This window comes from Dendrobates tinctorius, unplaced genomic scaffold (assembly GCF_039654945.1).
Source record: "Dendrobates tinctorius isolate UK_male_01 unplaced genomic scaffold, ASM3965494v1 ptg000098l, whole genome shotgun sequence".
Classification (NCBI taxonomy): domain Eukaryota; kingdom Metazoa; phylum Chordata; class Amphibia; order Anura; family Dendrobatidae; genus Dendrobates; species Dendrobates tinctorius.
The window spans coordinates 22659638-22674593 of NW_027361766.1; the positions used below are offsets into that span (position 1 = coordinate 22659638).

At 45.6% G+C, this 14956-nt stretch overlaps 1 protein-coding gene across 2 annotated transcripts in view; it reads left to right on the forward strand.

Moving 5' to 3' along the window:
- Positions 1–4304: 4304 nt before the first annotated feature.
- MFSD4A (major facilitator superfamily domain containing 4A) overlaps positions 4305–14956 on the forward strand; it is a 182866-nt gene continuing 172214 nt past the window's right edge. The window contains exons 1-2 of one of the 2 annotated variants that reach the window (XM_073587218.1): positions 4305–4483; positions 5079–5358. In XM_073587218.1, coding sequence (XP_073443319.1) covers positions 5129–5358 — 230 coding nt within the window. In that variant the 5' untranslated portion in view covers positions 4305–4483; positions 5079–5128. The other variant, XM_073587217.1, reaches the window with a different exon arrangement.

Here is a 14956-nt window from a genome sequence, read left to right on the forward strand (position 1 = left end):
TTGAATACATATTAGTCCATAGAAAAACCTTTGCAACAGAAGATTACATTCCACATAATGACATGAAACCAGAAGAACCCAGATAAAAATCCAAGAACAAGGAGTGTATACAAAAAATAGAACAATAGATAATATTTTGTTAATAAATTATAAGAAAATTAATTGATTAAAACAGATGCCTCATGTCAGACAAGAGACAGCAAAAAATGTAGTTCATATATTAAATTTCTTTTGACAGTATGGTCAAGGTAATCATATGTACGACAACTGTTTGGTTCTGTGGAGACTATCCTTTTGACGATGTAATTTACATAGCCTTATTTTGAAGGCAATAGTGGAACCATGGGGCAAAGTGCCCTTCACTGTATGCAGATAAAAGTATACATGACCACAAGACCATAGACAGTTGGAGAAGACTACCATGCTATGTTTCAGCACAGGTAAGATTATATCTGTGTACACATGGATATACTTGTATTTATAAGTCAGAACCAAATTGCAATAAAGTGCCTCAGTGCATGTAATTTAAGGTATTGCCAGGGCTGGGGTTAGGGGCAGGCAGATCAGGTAGCTGCCTAAGGCCCTCACTCCTCCAGGGGTCCCCAGCTGAGCCAGTGGCATGCCGCTAATAGCAGCACACCACACGGCCACTAAGGGACCCAGCACCCCCCCATCGCTGATTCAACTTATCGGCATCACAGACGCCGATAAAGTTGAAAGCAGTGATGGAGGAGAGAGCATCTGCTGATGCCACGCTGTGCCAGCAATGGAGCCGGTGAGACTGGAGCAGCAGAGCCTGGAGCAGTGCAGTGAACAAGGAGGAGGGGTGAGTATTGTGCGAGTGTGTGTATGCATTATTGTATGTGAAAATGCAGGGGCTGCATTATATAGTGTGTTGTATTATGTATATATGCATTAGTGTGTGTGTGTGTGTGTGTGTGTGTGTGTGTGTGTGTGTGTGTGTGTGAGAATGCAGGGGCTGCACAATATTGTGTGTAGGGGAGCTGCAATATACTGTGTGTTGGGGGAGCTGCACCATACTCTGTGTTGGGAGAGCTGCACTATACTGGGTGTTGGGGGAGTTGCACTATACTGTGTTTTGGGGGAGCTGCACTATACTGTGTGTTGGGAGACCTGCACTATACTGTGTTGAGGGAGCTGCACTATACTTTGTGTTGGGGGAGCTTCACTATACTGTGTGCTGGTGGAGCTGCATTATACTGGGTTGGGGAGCGCTGCACTATATTGTGTGTTGGGTAGCTGCACTGTACTGTGTGTTGGGGGAACTGCGTTATACTGTGTGTTGGGGAACTGCACTATACTGTGAGTTGGGAGAGCTGCAATATCCTGTGTGTTGGGGGAGCTGCACTATACTGTGTGTGTGGGGAGCTACACTATACTGTTTGTGTGGGGAGCTGCACTATACTGTGTGTATGGGGAGCTGCACTATACTGTGTGTTGGGGGAGCTGCACTTTACTGTGTGTTGGCGAGCTGCACTTTACTGTGTGTTGGGGGAGCTGCACTATACTGTGTGTTGGGGGAGCTGCATTATACTGGGTTGGGGAGAGCTGCAATATAGTGTGTGTTGGGGAGCTGCACTGTACTGTGTGTTGAGGGAACTGCATTATACTGTGTTTTGGGGAACTGCACTATACTGTGAGTTGGGGGAGCTGCAATATCCTGTGTGTTGGGGGAGCTGCACTATACTGTGTGTGTGGGGAGCTGCACTATGCCATGTGTGTGTGTGGGGGGAGCTGCACTATACTGTATGTGGGGGGAGATGCACTATACTGTGTGTGGGGGAGCTGCACTATACTGTGTGTTGGGGAAAGCTGCACTATACTGTGTGCTAGGGGGAGCTGCACTTTACCCTGTGTTGGGGAGCTGCACTTTACCCTGTGTTGGGGAGCTGCACTTTACTATGTGTTAGGGGAGTTGCACTGTCCTGTGTGTTGGGGGAGCTGCCCTCTACTGTGTGTTGGAGGGAGCTGCACTATACTGTGTGTCAGGGGAGCTGCACTATTCTGTGTGTCAGGGGAGCTGCACTATACTGTGTGTTTGGGGAGCTGCACTGTCCTGTGTGTTGGGGGAGCTGCACTATACTGAGTGTTGGGGGAGTTGCACTCTACTGTGTGTTGGAGGAGCTGCACTATACTGTGTGTTGGAGGGAGATGCACTATACTGTGTGTTGGAGGGAGCTGCACTTTACTGTGTGTTGTGGAGCTGCTCTATACTGTGTGTTAGGGGAGCTGCACTTTACTGTGTGTTGGGGGAGCTGCACTATATTGTGTGCTGGGGGAGCTGCACTATCCTGTGTTGGGAGATGCACAATACTGTGTGTTGGGGGAGCTGCACTATACTGTGTGTTGGGGGCCTGCTCTATAGTGTGTTAGGGGAGCTGCACTATCCTGTGTTTGGGGAGCTGCACAATACTGTGTGTTGGGGGAGCTGCACTATACTGTGTATTAGGGGGGACCTGCACTACACTATACTGTGTATTGGGGGGCTGCACTATACTGTGTGTTGGGGGAGCTGCATTGTAGTGTGTGTGGGGGAGATGCAATATACTGTGTGCTAGGGGAGCTGCACTGTACTGTGTGTTGGGGAGCTGCACTATACCGTGTGTTGGGGGAGCTGCACTATACCGTGTGTTGGGGGAGCTGCACTATACTGTGTGTTGGTGGACCTGCACTATACTGTTTGTTGGGGGAGCTGCACTATACTGTATGCTGGGAAAGCTGCGCTATACTGTGTGTGTAGCTGCAATATACTCTGAGGGGGGCTGCAGTATACTCTGAAGGGGGCTGCAGTATACTCTGAGGGGTGCTGCGGTATTATACTCTATGAGGGGAGCTGCAGTATACTATGAGGGGGGCTGCATTACACTCTATCATGGACCATGGGGAGTGCATTATACTGTATTGGACCTACATTATACTGTATCAAGGACTATCTGTCCCCATCATTCTTCCTCAGCCAGTGTAAAGAAACCCAGGAACAAGCGTCAAACAACTTCAATGCCGTTCATCATGCTCGTTTAACGTTTTGAACGCTGCACCTGTGAATGCAGCAGAAATGTTTGTGTGATGTGGAATATGTAAGCATTTGGAGCCCTACTTTAAACTTTTGCCCAGGGCCCCACTTTTTCTGAAACCAGCCCTGGGTGTTACTAAAGATTTAGACAATAAAAGCATTACATAAATGGTTATGGTAGACTCCACAAACCGTGCCATAAGCAATTAATAACATACTATAAGGGTTGAATCCACATTATGTTCAATGTAAGTGCATTTGTTTCAACCCATATAGTATGTTATTTTCAGTATGTAATTGCTTATGGCACAGTTTGTGGAGTCTGACAAGAGGCATCTGTTTTAATCAATTAATTTTCTTATGATTTATTAATAAAATATTGTCTATTGTTCTATTTTTTGTATACACTCCTTGTTCTTGGAATTTTAACTGGGTTCTGGTTTCACATGCTCTCAGATCTTGTAGCAAAAAGCCTGCTGACAGATTCCCTTTAAGAGATGAAAGGTAATGGCTTTGAGGGGACCATAGAAGATAACTAATAGGTATGGGTGAAAAATGGGTATTTATGAGCTCCAAATACTGGCATATAAAGGTAGCATGTAGTAGAGCTAATTTTGCTATGATGGCAAATGGTAATATCCCCATTCCCCTGTGCCTGTTATGACCGAACATGGAGGAAAGAAGGATACAGGATGTAGTGTTTTATAAATAATTAACATGACATTGTTCTGGAGGAGCCTCAGTGTGTGGAAAGGCCCTTTGGTGACTCTGCAGACACATTTCAGAGCCATGAAAATTAAGTGTAGTGATCCTATTCTCCATCAGGGACTAATCATACTTTATTGTGACCGGTTTTCTTAACTATTGTGCATTAACATTCTTCCAATGTATCCTATATAAAGTTTTGTACCTCCCTTTTATTTAGCAAATTATCTTAGTGTTTCCTAACAGAAGGTGGGGTTCCTACACCCTACAACACTGGTGGTCCCTCTCTACTGTCCCCACAGTGTGGCACACAATAGTCATTGTGGGGCTGAACTTGATTACACTCCAGATAAAATGAAAGTACTGAAGTGAAGGAACAATGTAACAAGCTGTAGTAATTCTTCATACTATCACCAGAACTGATGTGAGGCTGAAGAATAAGTGCTTGTGAAAGGAAGGAGTCCAGATGTAAAGATATGAGGATGGGGACATCCTGGGCCCTGTAGTGATGCCCCCTCCCATGCCAGTCTCTGGGCGGCTCCTTTTTCCTTTCTCTCACCTCTTCTAAGTAACTGCATTCAAAGGAAGAAGTTAACCCTGGAGCAAATAACGGGAGGAGAGAAGAAACGAGACACATTCAGTGCCTCAGAAGAAGGAAGGAGGTGGAGAACGATACAAGGGTGAAGCGTAAAGTTCATGCAACACAAGAATCTGACAAGTTTACTTAGTAGGAGTGCAGAGAAGGTGAGGCTCCTCACAACCTGCCTGCGCCTCTCACAGCCCTCCTCATAGCATGCCTGCCCTCCTCACAACCCTCTTGCCCTCTTCACAGCCTACCTGCCCTCCTCACAGCCTACCTGCCCTCCTCACAAAACTCCTGACCTTCTCACAGCCTACCTGCCCTCTTCACAACTCTCATGCCTTCCCCACAAGCGTACCTGCCCTCCTCACAGCCTAACTGCCCTCCTCAGAACCCTCCTGACCTTCTCACAACCTACCTGTTTTCCTGACAGCCTACCTCCCCTCCTCACATCCTACCTGCTCTCCTTGCAGCCTACCTGCCCTCCTCACAACTCTCCTGCCTTCCTCACAGCCTACCTGCCCTCCTTACAGCCTACACCCCTCCTCGCAACCCTTCTGCCCCCTCCTAATAGCCTGCCTACCCTCCTTTCAGCCTACCTGCCCTCCTCACTGCCTACTTCCCTTCCTCACAGCCTGCCTACTGTCATCACAACCCTCCTGCCCTCTTCACAGTTTGCCTGTCCTCCTCGCAATCTGCCTACCCTTCTCATCTGCAAGATACTACCAACCTCTATTGATATTGATAACTTTTCCCTAGTTCCTGAGATACTGGAGCAGCTTCTCTGGCCAGGTCAGGGGAAGTGAAGGATGTGGTGGGATGAGAACCTTCTCACCCTCTTCAAGAGGAACCTGCAGCCTACAATCACTTATTGGAGTGTGTTCTTCAGCTTTGGTCTGTGCATTGCGTTTTTGGGTCCCACACTCTTGGATCTAAGGTGCCAGACACACAGCAGCCTGCAGGATATTACCTGGGTCTTCTTCGCTCAGCAGTTCTGCCTCCTTGTTGGCAGCACCTTGGGAGGAAGCTTCAAAAAGTCGTGAGTACCAGAGAGCCACAAGTGTTACCTTGTTACGTGACTGTTTACTCTTTCTATCTATCTATCTATCTATCTATCTATCTATCTATCTATCTATCTATCTATCTACAGGTGCATCTCACAAAATTAGAATATCATCAAAAAGTTAATTAGTTTCAGTTCTTCAATGAAAAAAGTGAAGCTCATCTATTATATAGAGTCATTACAAACAGAGTGATCCATTTCAAGTGTTTATTTCTGTTAATGTTGATTATGGCTTACAGCCACTGAAAACTCAAAAGTCATTATCTCAGTAAATTAGAATACTTTATAACACCAGCTTGAAAAAATGATTTTAAAATCCAAAATGTTGGCCAGCTGAAATGTATAATACGTTCAGTAAATGCACTCAATACTTGGCCGGGGCTCCTTTTGCATCAATTACTGCATCAATGCGGCGCGGCGGCGCATGGAGGCGATCAGCTTGTGGCACTGCTGAGGTGTTATGGAAGCCAAGGTTGCTTTGATAACAGCCTTCACCTTGTTGTCTGCTTTGTGGGGTCTGGTGTTTCTCCTCTTCCTCTTGACAATACCCCATAGATTCTCTATGGGGTTAAGGTCAGAGGAGTTTGCTGGCCAATAAAGCACAGTGATACTATTGTTTTTAAACCAGGCATTGATACTTTTGGCAGTGTTGACAGGTGCCAAGTCCTGCTGGGGAATGAAATTTCCATCTCCAATAAGCTTGTCAGCAGAGGGAAGCATGAAGTGCTCTAAAATTTCCTGGTAGACGGCTGCGCTGACTTTGGTCTTGATACCAGTGGGCCTACACCAGCAGATGACATGGCTCCCCAAACCATCACAGATTGTGGAAACTTCACACTTCACACACTAATTATTTATTTAAATAATTTAAAAAAACAGCGTGGGGACCCATCTATTCTTGATAACCAACCTTGCTGAAGCTGACAGCTGAGGGTTGCAGCCCCCAGCTGTGAGTCTTGCCTGGTTGGTTCAAGAATATAGGGGCGAACCCACGTCGGGTTTTTCATATATTATCGCAGGCGACGGCTGAGGAAAACCCCGATCATCCGCTCCTGCTGTCACTGTTATCAGTGGCAGCAACTGTCGGCTGATGGGAGTAATTGTCCCAAAAACCCCCACATGCTGTCATCGTTCTGACTTTAAATTAACTCTCATCATTCTCTGCTCGTGCTGATCGCCGACAGAGCAGGGTAGAATGATGAGAGCCGTCTTCAGCACCTGCCGCCAGTGAACAGCGCTTACTGTAGCGCTTCTTCCCCCGAAGCCGTCCATGTGATACTGATGCGGCACACAGGCGGCACACGTTTGCCACATGTGTGCCGCACGTATTACACACATGGACACAGATATCTCCGGTACTGTTTTTTTCGCTACTGGAAATAAACGGATTTGTGAAACCGGCCTCAAAACTATCTATCTATAGAATAGAGATACAATAGATAGATATCCTGCAAATATCTAATTTCCAAACCCCCTGGCATATTATAAATTTGTCTTTAATGTGGCACTAAATGATGTTTAGCCTGGTTTAACCTAATAAATAATTTAAAAAGACAGCGTAGGATCCTCCCTACTTTTGATAATAACCAGCCCAGTTAAAGCAGACAACTGTGAGTTGATATTATCAGGTTGAGAATGTTCATGGCCTAAAAATACAAGCCCGCAGCCGCCCCAGAATTGGCGCATCACATCAGATTGGTGTAGCGGCAATCAGGGTAATGGTTTTTCGGATTGATGTCAGCTGTGTAATGTCAGCTGGCATCAAGCCCTGGTGTTAGTAATGGAGAGCCATCTATCAGACACCCCCACTACTAATTCAGTAAGTATAAATATAAAAAAAACACAAACACGAAAACAGGTTATTTTAAAAATCACTCCCCAAATTTTTCCCTTGTTCACCAATTTATTAAAAAAAGCCATCCTACAGCTACTGTATATTCAAATTCCAGTTATACATTATCCCCGTTATAATGGAGCATCGACTGTAAAACACAGGCGGCTCCTGCTCATCTACTGTTCCCACACCATAACTGCAATGTACAATTGCAGTAGTTTGCATAAAATGTATTCTATGGTTAAAACACACTGATCCATGGGCTCCACAGGATAGATGATTACTTATTGGTCATCTGGGTCCGACTATTCTATCTAATCAAAATAATGGGGAAATTTTATACCTGTCGGGACATTGTTATCCCCATTTTAAAATGGAGCGGCAGGTGGGATGTCTGACCCCAGCCTCATTCATTCTCCTTGGGCTCCCAGAAAAATGCAAGTACAGCTCTCACAGCCACTGAGGGAATGAATGGATCAGTGGACAAGTCTCACATGCCGCTCCAGTTCAGTGAGGATAAGAGTTCCACATTCTGTCAATCGGTGCAGGTCTCAGCAGTCTGACCCCACCAATCAATAAGTTATCACTTATCCTGTGGAGAGGTGATTACTTGTTTTCACGGGAGAAACCCTGTAAGTGCATCTTGTTCCAAGTACAGTATTTAATCACTTATGGAAATAAGCAATCTTCTCCTAATTAATAGTAGAGAGGACAAATGACTACCATACACAACACAATCCACTATAGCAAGACAAAAAATACCACATACAAAGGAGAAATACCGCCACACCACAACTGGACTACATATTACCACCACATAGTGACAGAATAATACCAAATACTGTACTAAGGAGAAATACATCCACACTGTGACCAGACCACATATTACCAGCATATAGCGATCAGATAATTCCATATACGATAGAGAAATCCCGCCTCACTGTAACCAGACCACATAGTGACCGAATAAAACCACATACAGGGATAAATATCACCACACCATGACTGGACCACATATTAGGACATAGTGACCAAATATTACAATACTGATCATTAATAAAAACCACAATACTAACAACATTGTTATTACCACAGGTTAAATTATAGGAGCTCTGAATATAGTATGCAGTGTACAGGTAATACAGAGATCACCAGTGACCTTATACACAGGAGCACTGTATATAGTGTATATTGTCAGTGTACAGGTAACACGCTGACTTGCTAATAACATCTCTAGATGAAGTCCTTCATCTTCACTTTTCTTCTTCTACTGGCATAGACCACCATAATTTATTTTAGCCGTGACTTGTCTATGCAGAAAATAACACAGTTATGTATAACTGCTTGCTTCCGGAGGACATTCCCCACTTATTCCCCAACTAATACACTACACTAGATAAGGAAAAAAAATAACATAGTGCTGCTGTGCGCAGTAACAGGACCTCCCATTTCCTCCCCCCCATGTAAAACAGTAAAAACAGTATTCTAAAAAGTAAATTATATTAGCGTAGTAATAATGTTTCCTAATTGGCCCCTACAGTATTTATATCCCCAACTTGTGACCATACACTAATATTGTATGTTCCTAATTTTGGCCTCCATACAGTAATTCAGTCCCTCAACCTGGCCCTTTTATTTAATAATGTCCCCCATCCTGGGACCCTATGTGCCCCATCTTGGGCCCCTATGTCCACTTTCCTGACCCCTATGTCCACAATCCTGGGAGTCAATGTTACCCCATCTCGGGCCCTTATGTTCCTTATCCTAGCCCCTATGTCCCTTGTCCCAATGCCACGTGCCTTGTCCTGGCCCATATGTCCCTTGCCCTGGCCCCATGTCCCTTTTCGTGGCCCTATGCCCCTTTTCCTGGTCCATATGCCCTTTGTAGTGTCCCCATGTCCCTTTTCCTGGGACCATGTCCCTGCCTCATATCTCTTGTCCTGGACCAAATTATCCCTTGTTGTCCTGGCCCATATGTCCCTTTTCCCAGCCCCATGTCCCTTGTTCTGGCCCATATGTCTTTTGTCCTGACCCCATGTTCATTGTCCCGGCCCCATGTCCCTTGTCCTGGACCCATGTCCCTTGTCCTGGACCCATGTCCTTTGTCCTGGCCCCATATGTCCCTTGACCTGGCCCCATGTCCCTTGACCTGGCCCCATGTTCCTCTTCCCGATCCCTTGTCTTGGCCCATATGTCCTTTGTCACGGCCCCATGTACCTTGTCTTGGCACCATGTCCCTTATCCAGGGCTCATGTTCTTTGTGCTGGCTCGCATAATGCCACATCTGCAGAAGAAAGGAAAAAAAATATTTTCCTCTTACCTGCCTGCGCTTCCAGTGCCGCGCGGTGTCCTCTTCCTTCTGATCTGGCACGGTTGTTTTAAAATGGCCGCTGACCTATCAGAGGCGACATTGCCAAGTTATGAGGTCATTGTCATGCGCCGCCTGTGAGGTCAGCAGCCATGTTAATTGCTGCACCTCAATACATTTCAACTGATTATGCATCCTCGGACGCACATTCAGGTGAAACCAGCAGACCCCCCTCTATGTCCTGCTCGGGGGCCCGCCGAGGACCCGGGACCCATCTGATAATCGTCTGGTGTCCCGGTGCTCCAGTCCGACACTGGTTGAATTTCTAGGATGCTCCTTCGTCTTTCTAAACTTTAATACATTTACATTTAGTACATTGTGCATTTAAATAGGGAGCCCTCTCTTTCTGTCCTCTATGGAGGTAGGCAGGGCTGCCACTAGGAATTTCGGGGCCCAATACTGGCAAAATTTTCAGGGCCCCTTTGAGACTCCGCCCAGGCTCCACCCCTTGAACTGTCCACAGCCGCGCCCTCCACCCCTTGAACTGTCCACAGCCCCTCCGCTCTCTCTTGGAAAAACACCACTTCACACCAATCACACATTAACAGTTCCCATCTCCAGATCACACCCATAGTCAGCAGCTCTTGTTTTGGCCAAAAGATTTTTTAAATCTGCCACCACGACAAGGTAGACTCTTTTGGCCGGGCCCTACTCTACTCTAACCTATTAAACATTTGCTAAAATATCCAATACAATTTAGGTATATTTTTATTTATTTTTCAAATTTTAAATGACCAATAATATCACATCCAAAGGGACAAATACCACGGCACCATGTCCAGTCCACATATTACCACCACATAGTGTCCTATAATACCACATACAAGGATCAAATAAAGCCACACCATGACCAGACCACATATTACCACCAGTGACAGAATAATAGCACATACAAAGGGCAAATACCACCGCACCATGCCCAGACCACATATTACCAGCACATGGTGACTGGATACTACAATACTGATTATTAATGAAAAAAAACATAATACTATCACCATAAGTGCCATTATACACAGGAGATCTGTACTTAGTATGTAGTGTCTGTGTACAGGTAACACAGTGATCACCGGTGACATTATGCACTGGACCTCTGTATATAGTTTCAGTGTACAGGTAATACAGTGATCACTGGTGACATTGTACAAAGGCACTCTGTGAATAGTGTCATTGTACAGGTAACACACTGACTCACCAGTGACGTATCTAGGTAAAGTCCTTCATCTTTGCTTTTCATCTTTCATCCAGCACAGACCGCCTTCACGTCTTCCAGCCAGGACTCGTCTCTGCAGGAAATAACACAGTTATCTAGAGCTCCACTTGCAGAACACATTACTTAATTTTTTCCCAACTTCTACACTACACCAGATGAAGAAAAAAAGGCGACATGGTATCCCTCTGCACAGTAACAGAACCTCCCCCATTTAACCTTATCCTCAAAAAAATAAAAGAAATACATCACTGCAGTAATAATATCCCTTAATTAGCCCCTATGGTAATAATATCCCTTATCCTGACCCCTGTGTGTCTCATTCCTGGCTCCAGCCATATTTTCTCTCATCCTGCCCTCATGCGCATCCATTCTGCCCCCATATGATCTCCCGATCCTGCCCCAATCTGTCTACATCGTATCCATCCTGCCCCATGATCCTGCACCATGTCTCACATTCTGCTCCCTCCTGTGTCTCACTGTCACATTCTGCCCCCTCCTGTGTCTGTCACATTCTGCTCCCTCCTGTGTCTCACTGTTACATTCTGCCCCCGTGCCTCACATTCTGCCGCCTCCTGTGTCTCACTGTCACATTCTGCCGCCTCCTGTGTCTCACTGTCACATTCTGCTCCCGTGCCTCACATTCTGCCCCCTCCTGTGTCTCACTGTCACATTCTGCTCCCGTGCCTCACATTATGCCCCCTCCTGTCTCACTGTCACATTCTGCCCCCTCCTGTGTCTCACGGTCACATTCTGCCCCCTCCTGTGAGTCACATTCTGCCCCTATGTCTCGCATTCTGCCCCCACCTGTGTCTCACTGTCACATTCTGCCCCCTCATGTGTCTCACGGTCACATTCTGCCCCCATGTCTTGCATTCTGCCCCCATGTCTCACATTCTGCCCCCTCCTGTTTCTTACTGTCACATTCTTCCCCCATGTCTTGCATTCTGCCCCAATGTCTTGCATTCTGCCCCCATGTCTTGCATTCTGCCCCGATGTCTCGTATTCTGCCCCCATGTCTTGCATTCTGCCCCATGTCTTGCATTCTGCCCCCATGGCTCACATTCTACCCCCATGGCTCACATTCTGCCCCCATGGCTCACATTCTGCCTCCATGTCTGCATTCTGCCCCCATGGCTCACATTCTGCCCCCATGTCTGCATTCTGCCCCCATGTCTGCATTCTGCCCCCATGTCTGCACTCTGCCCCCATGTCTGCATTCTGCCCCCATGTCTGCATTCTGCCCCCATGTCTTCTATTCTGCCCCCGTGTCTACATATTTGCCCCTGTGTCTCTCCATTCCTGCCCCCAAATCTCCATTCTGCCTCTGTGTGTCTCCATTCTGCCCCTTTAAATAATAAAATAAAATAAAAACTTTCTTCTTACCTGACCGCGCTCCTGCAATGAAGGTAGAGCTGCTGCTGTGTGAGCTGAAAGGACCTGTGGTGACGTCATCATCATGTTATCAGGGGGCGGAGCTGATCAATTCTGAAGGCCTGTGATAAAGATGACGTCACCACAGGTCCTTTCATCACTTCTGCAGCTTTCCGATGTTGACCGCTGTGGCGGCTCTGCTGATGTGTGCGCTGCAGGCTCGGCCGCAGCGCACACTTGGGGCCCGGCCGCAGCGCACACTTGGGGCCTGCCCGGCGCCCGCAGACACACAGCACTTGGAGCCCGATGACTGGAAGCACAGGAGCGGGGCCCCTGATCTGTGGGGCCCCTTCTGTACAGCTGTTCACCGGGCCCCATACAGCAGTAAGGGCTGTCATGCCCTGATAGCGGCCCTGGCGGTAGGGACCTCACCACAACAAAAGAAAACCTACAGTCTCATCTTCTTTTGTGGTACTGAGGTTCCTACCTCTACTAGTCTGGGCCACGATTCCCTTCCTCAAGCACAGAATTCTTTTAAAAGGACAGTGTGCCAGTCTTTCTCCTCCCAACTTCTAACTTCTATAGCCACCAAGAACTGGTCAGACGGGCAGGAGGAGGCAGAGAGAGCTGGGGGAAGTGCTTCCCTTATGAAAGCAGTGCAGTGGTCCGGTCTCTGTAATAAACTGCCATTATACTGTACATCATAGTGTGATGATAGATCCATAATAAAATGTTTTATTAATTATTAAATAGCATATTACTAGCAAAAGGTAATAAAAATCAGTAGTATTTAATAAAACATATTAACACCACTGATCAATGATATATACTGTATATAAAAGGTTTACAGATCTACAAATAAGTCATGGCATTACACAGCATATTACTAAATAAACCTTAAGTGTACCCTCATCCAAATACAGTTGTGCTCAAAAGTTTACATACCCCAGCAGAATTTTTACTTTCTTGGCCTTTTTTCAGAGAATATGGATGATAACACGAATACTTTTTCTCCACTCATGGTTAATGGTTGGGTGAAGCCATTTATTGTCTAACTACTGTGTTTTCTCTTTTAAATCATAATGACAATCCAAAACATCCAAATGACCCTGATCAAAAGTTTACATACCCTGGTGATTTTTGCCTGATAACACGCAACAGCAGTTGACACAAATGGATTTGAGTGGCTACTAAAGGCAATATCCTCACCTGTAACCTGTTTGCTTGTCATCAATGTGTGCATAAAAGCTGAATGAGTTTCTGGGATCCAGACAGGCTCTTGCATCTTTCATCCAGCCACTGATGCTTCCGGATTGTGAGTCATGGGGAAAGCAAATGAATTGTTAACGGTTCTACGGGAAGACTTAGGCAAGAAAGTGAAAGAACTGGGAGCGCAGGTGGTCTTCTCTTCCATCCTCCCAGTGGATGGCCATGGAACAAGGAGGTGGAATAAGATTCTGCAGGTGAACAACTGGCTACGTCGATGGTGCCGTCAGCAACGATTTGGATTTCTGGATCACGGAGTGAACTACTTATACGATGGACTACTTGCTAGAGATGGGGTGCACCTTACGAAGACTGGAAAGCATGTATTTGGAAGTCGCCTTGCTACACTTGTAAGGAGAGCTTTAAACTAGAACAACATGGGAAGGGAAGCAAAAGACCAGAAAAAGCCATACACCTGACAAATGCTATTGAGAACTCTGCTATTAGAAGTGGAAAGGAAGAACAAAGACGAAAGAATCTAATTAATAAAAATATTGGAGAAAGAGAAACCAATCACAAACTAAAATGTTTCTATACTAATGCACAAAGCATGGGCAACAAACAAGGAGAATTGGAACTACTAACACAGGAAAAGAAATATGATGTAATTGGAATCACTGAAACTTGGTGGGACAATACACATGATTGGAATACAAGACTAGAAGGATACAACTTATTTGCAAGAAATAGACTTGATAAACGAGGAGGGGGTGTCGCATTGTATGTTCGAAACGCGTATATCTGCACAGAGATTGAAGCTTCAGAGACTGGGAGTTCTGTGGAAACTGTTTGGGTAAGAATACAAGGACAGAACAATGGAAAGGACACCATTGTAGGCATTTACTACAGGCCGCCTGTGCAAGCCGAAGATATAGATGAACTCTTTATGCATCAGATGGCCAAGTTCTCCAAAAAATATGACATAGTTGTCATGGGAGATTTCAACTATCCAGACATTTGTTGGGAATCTCTCTCAGGCAAAACTAACAGGTCAAGGAAATTCTTATCCTCTCTTGCTGACAACTTTATCTTCCAAAAGGTAGGGGAGAAAACAAGGGGAACTGCTACCTTGGATCTAATCCTTATAAACAGGGAGGAAATGGTTGAGGAGGTAAAAGTGGCTGGGACCCTAGGAGGTAGCGACCATGCTATTTTAGAATTTTGGATAACTAGAGGTGGAAGACCTGTGAAGACTCAGACGTCAAGGTTAGATTTCAGAAAGGCAGATTTTAAGGGATTCAGAAAGAGAATTGGAGGGATCCAATGGCTGGATATCCTTAAAGACAAAAATGTCCAGGAAGGATGGGAAATCTTGAAAAATGAAATTCTCAAAGCACAGTTGTTAACAATTCCGAAAAGAGGGAAGAATAGGAAGCATTTAAGGAAACCAGGATGGATGAACACAGAACTTAAGCACATGCTAAAAAGGAAGAAAAAAATGTTTATAAAATGGAAAGAGGGAGGCATATCTAAAGAAGAATATAATGCTGTCTGCAGAACCTGCAGGGCACAACTCAGATTA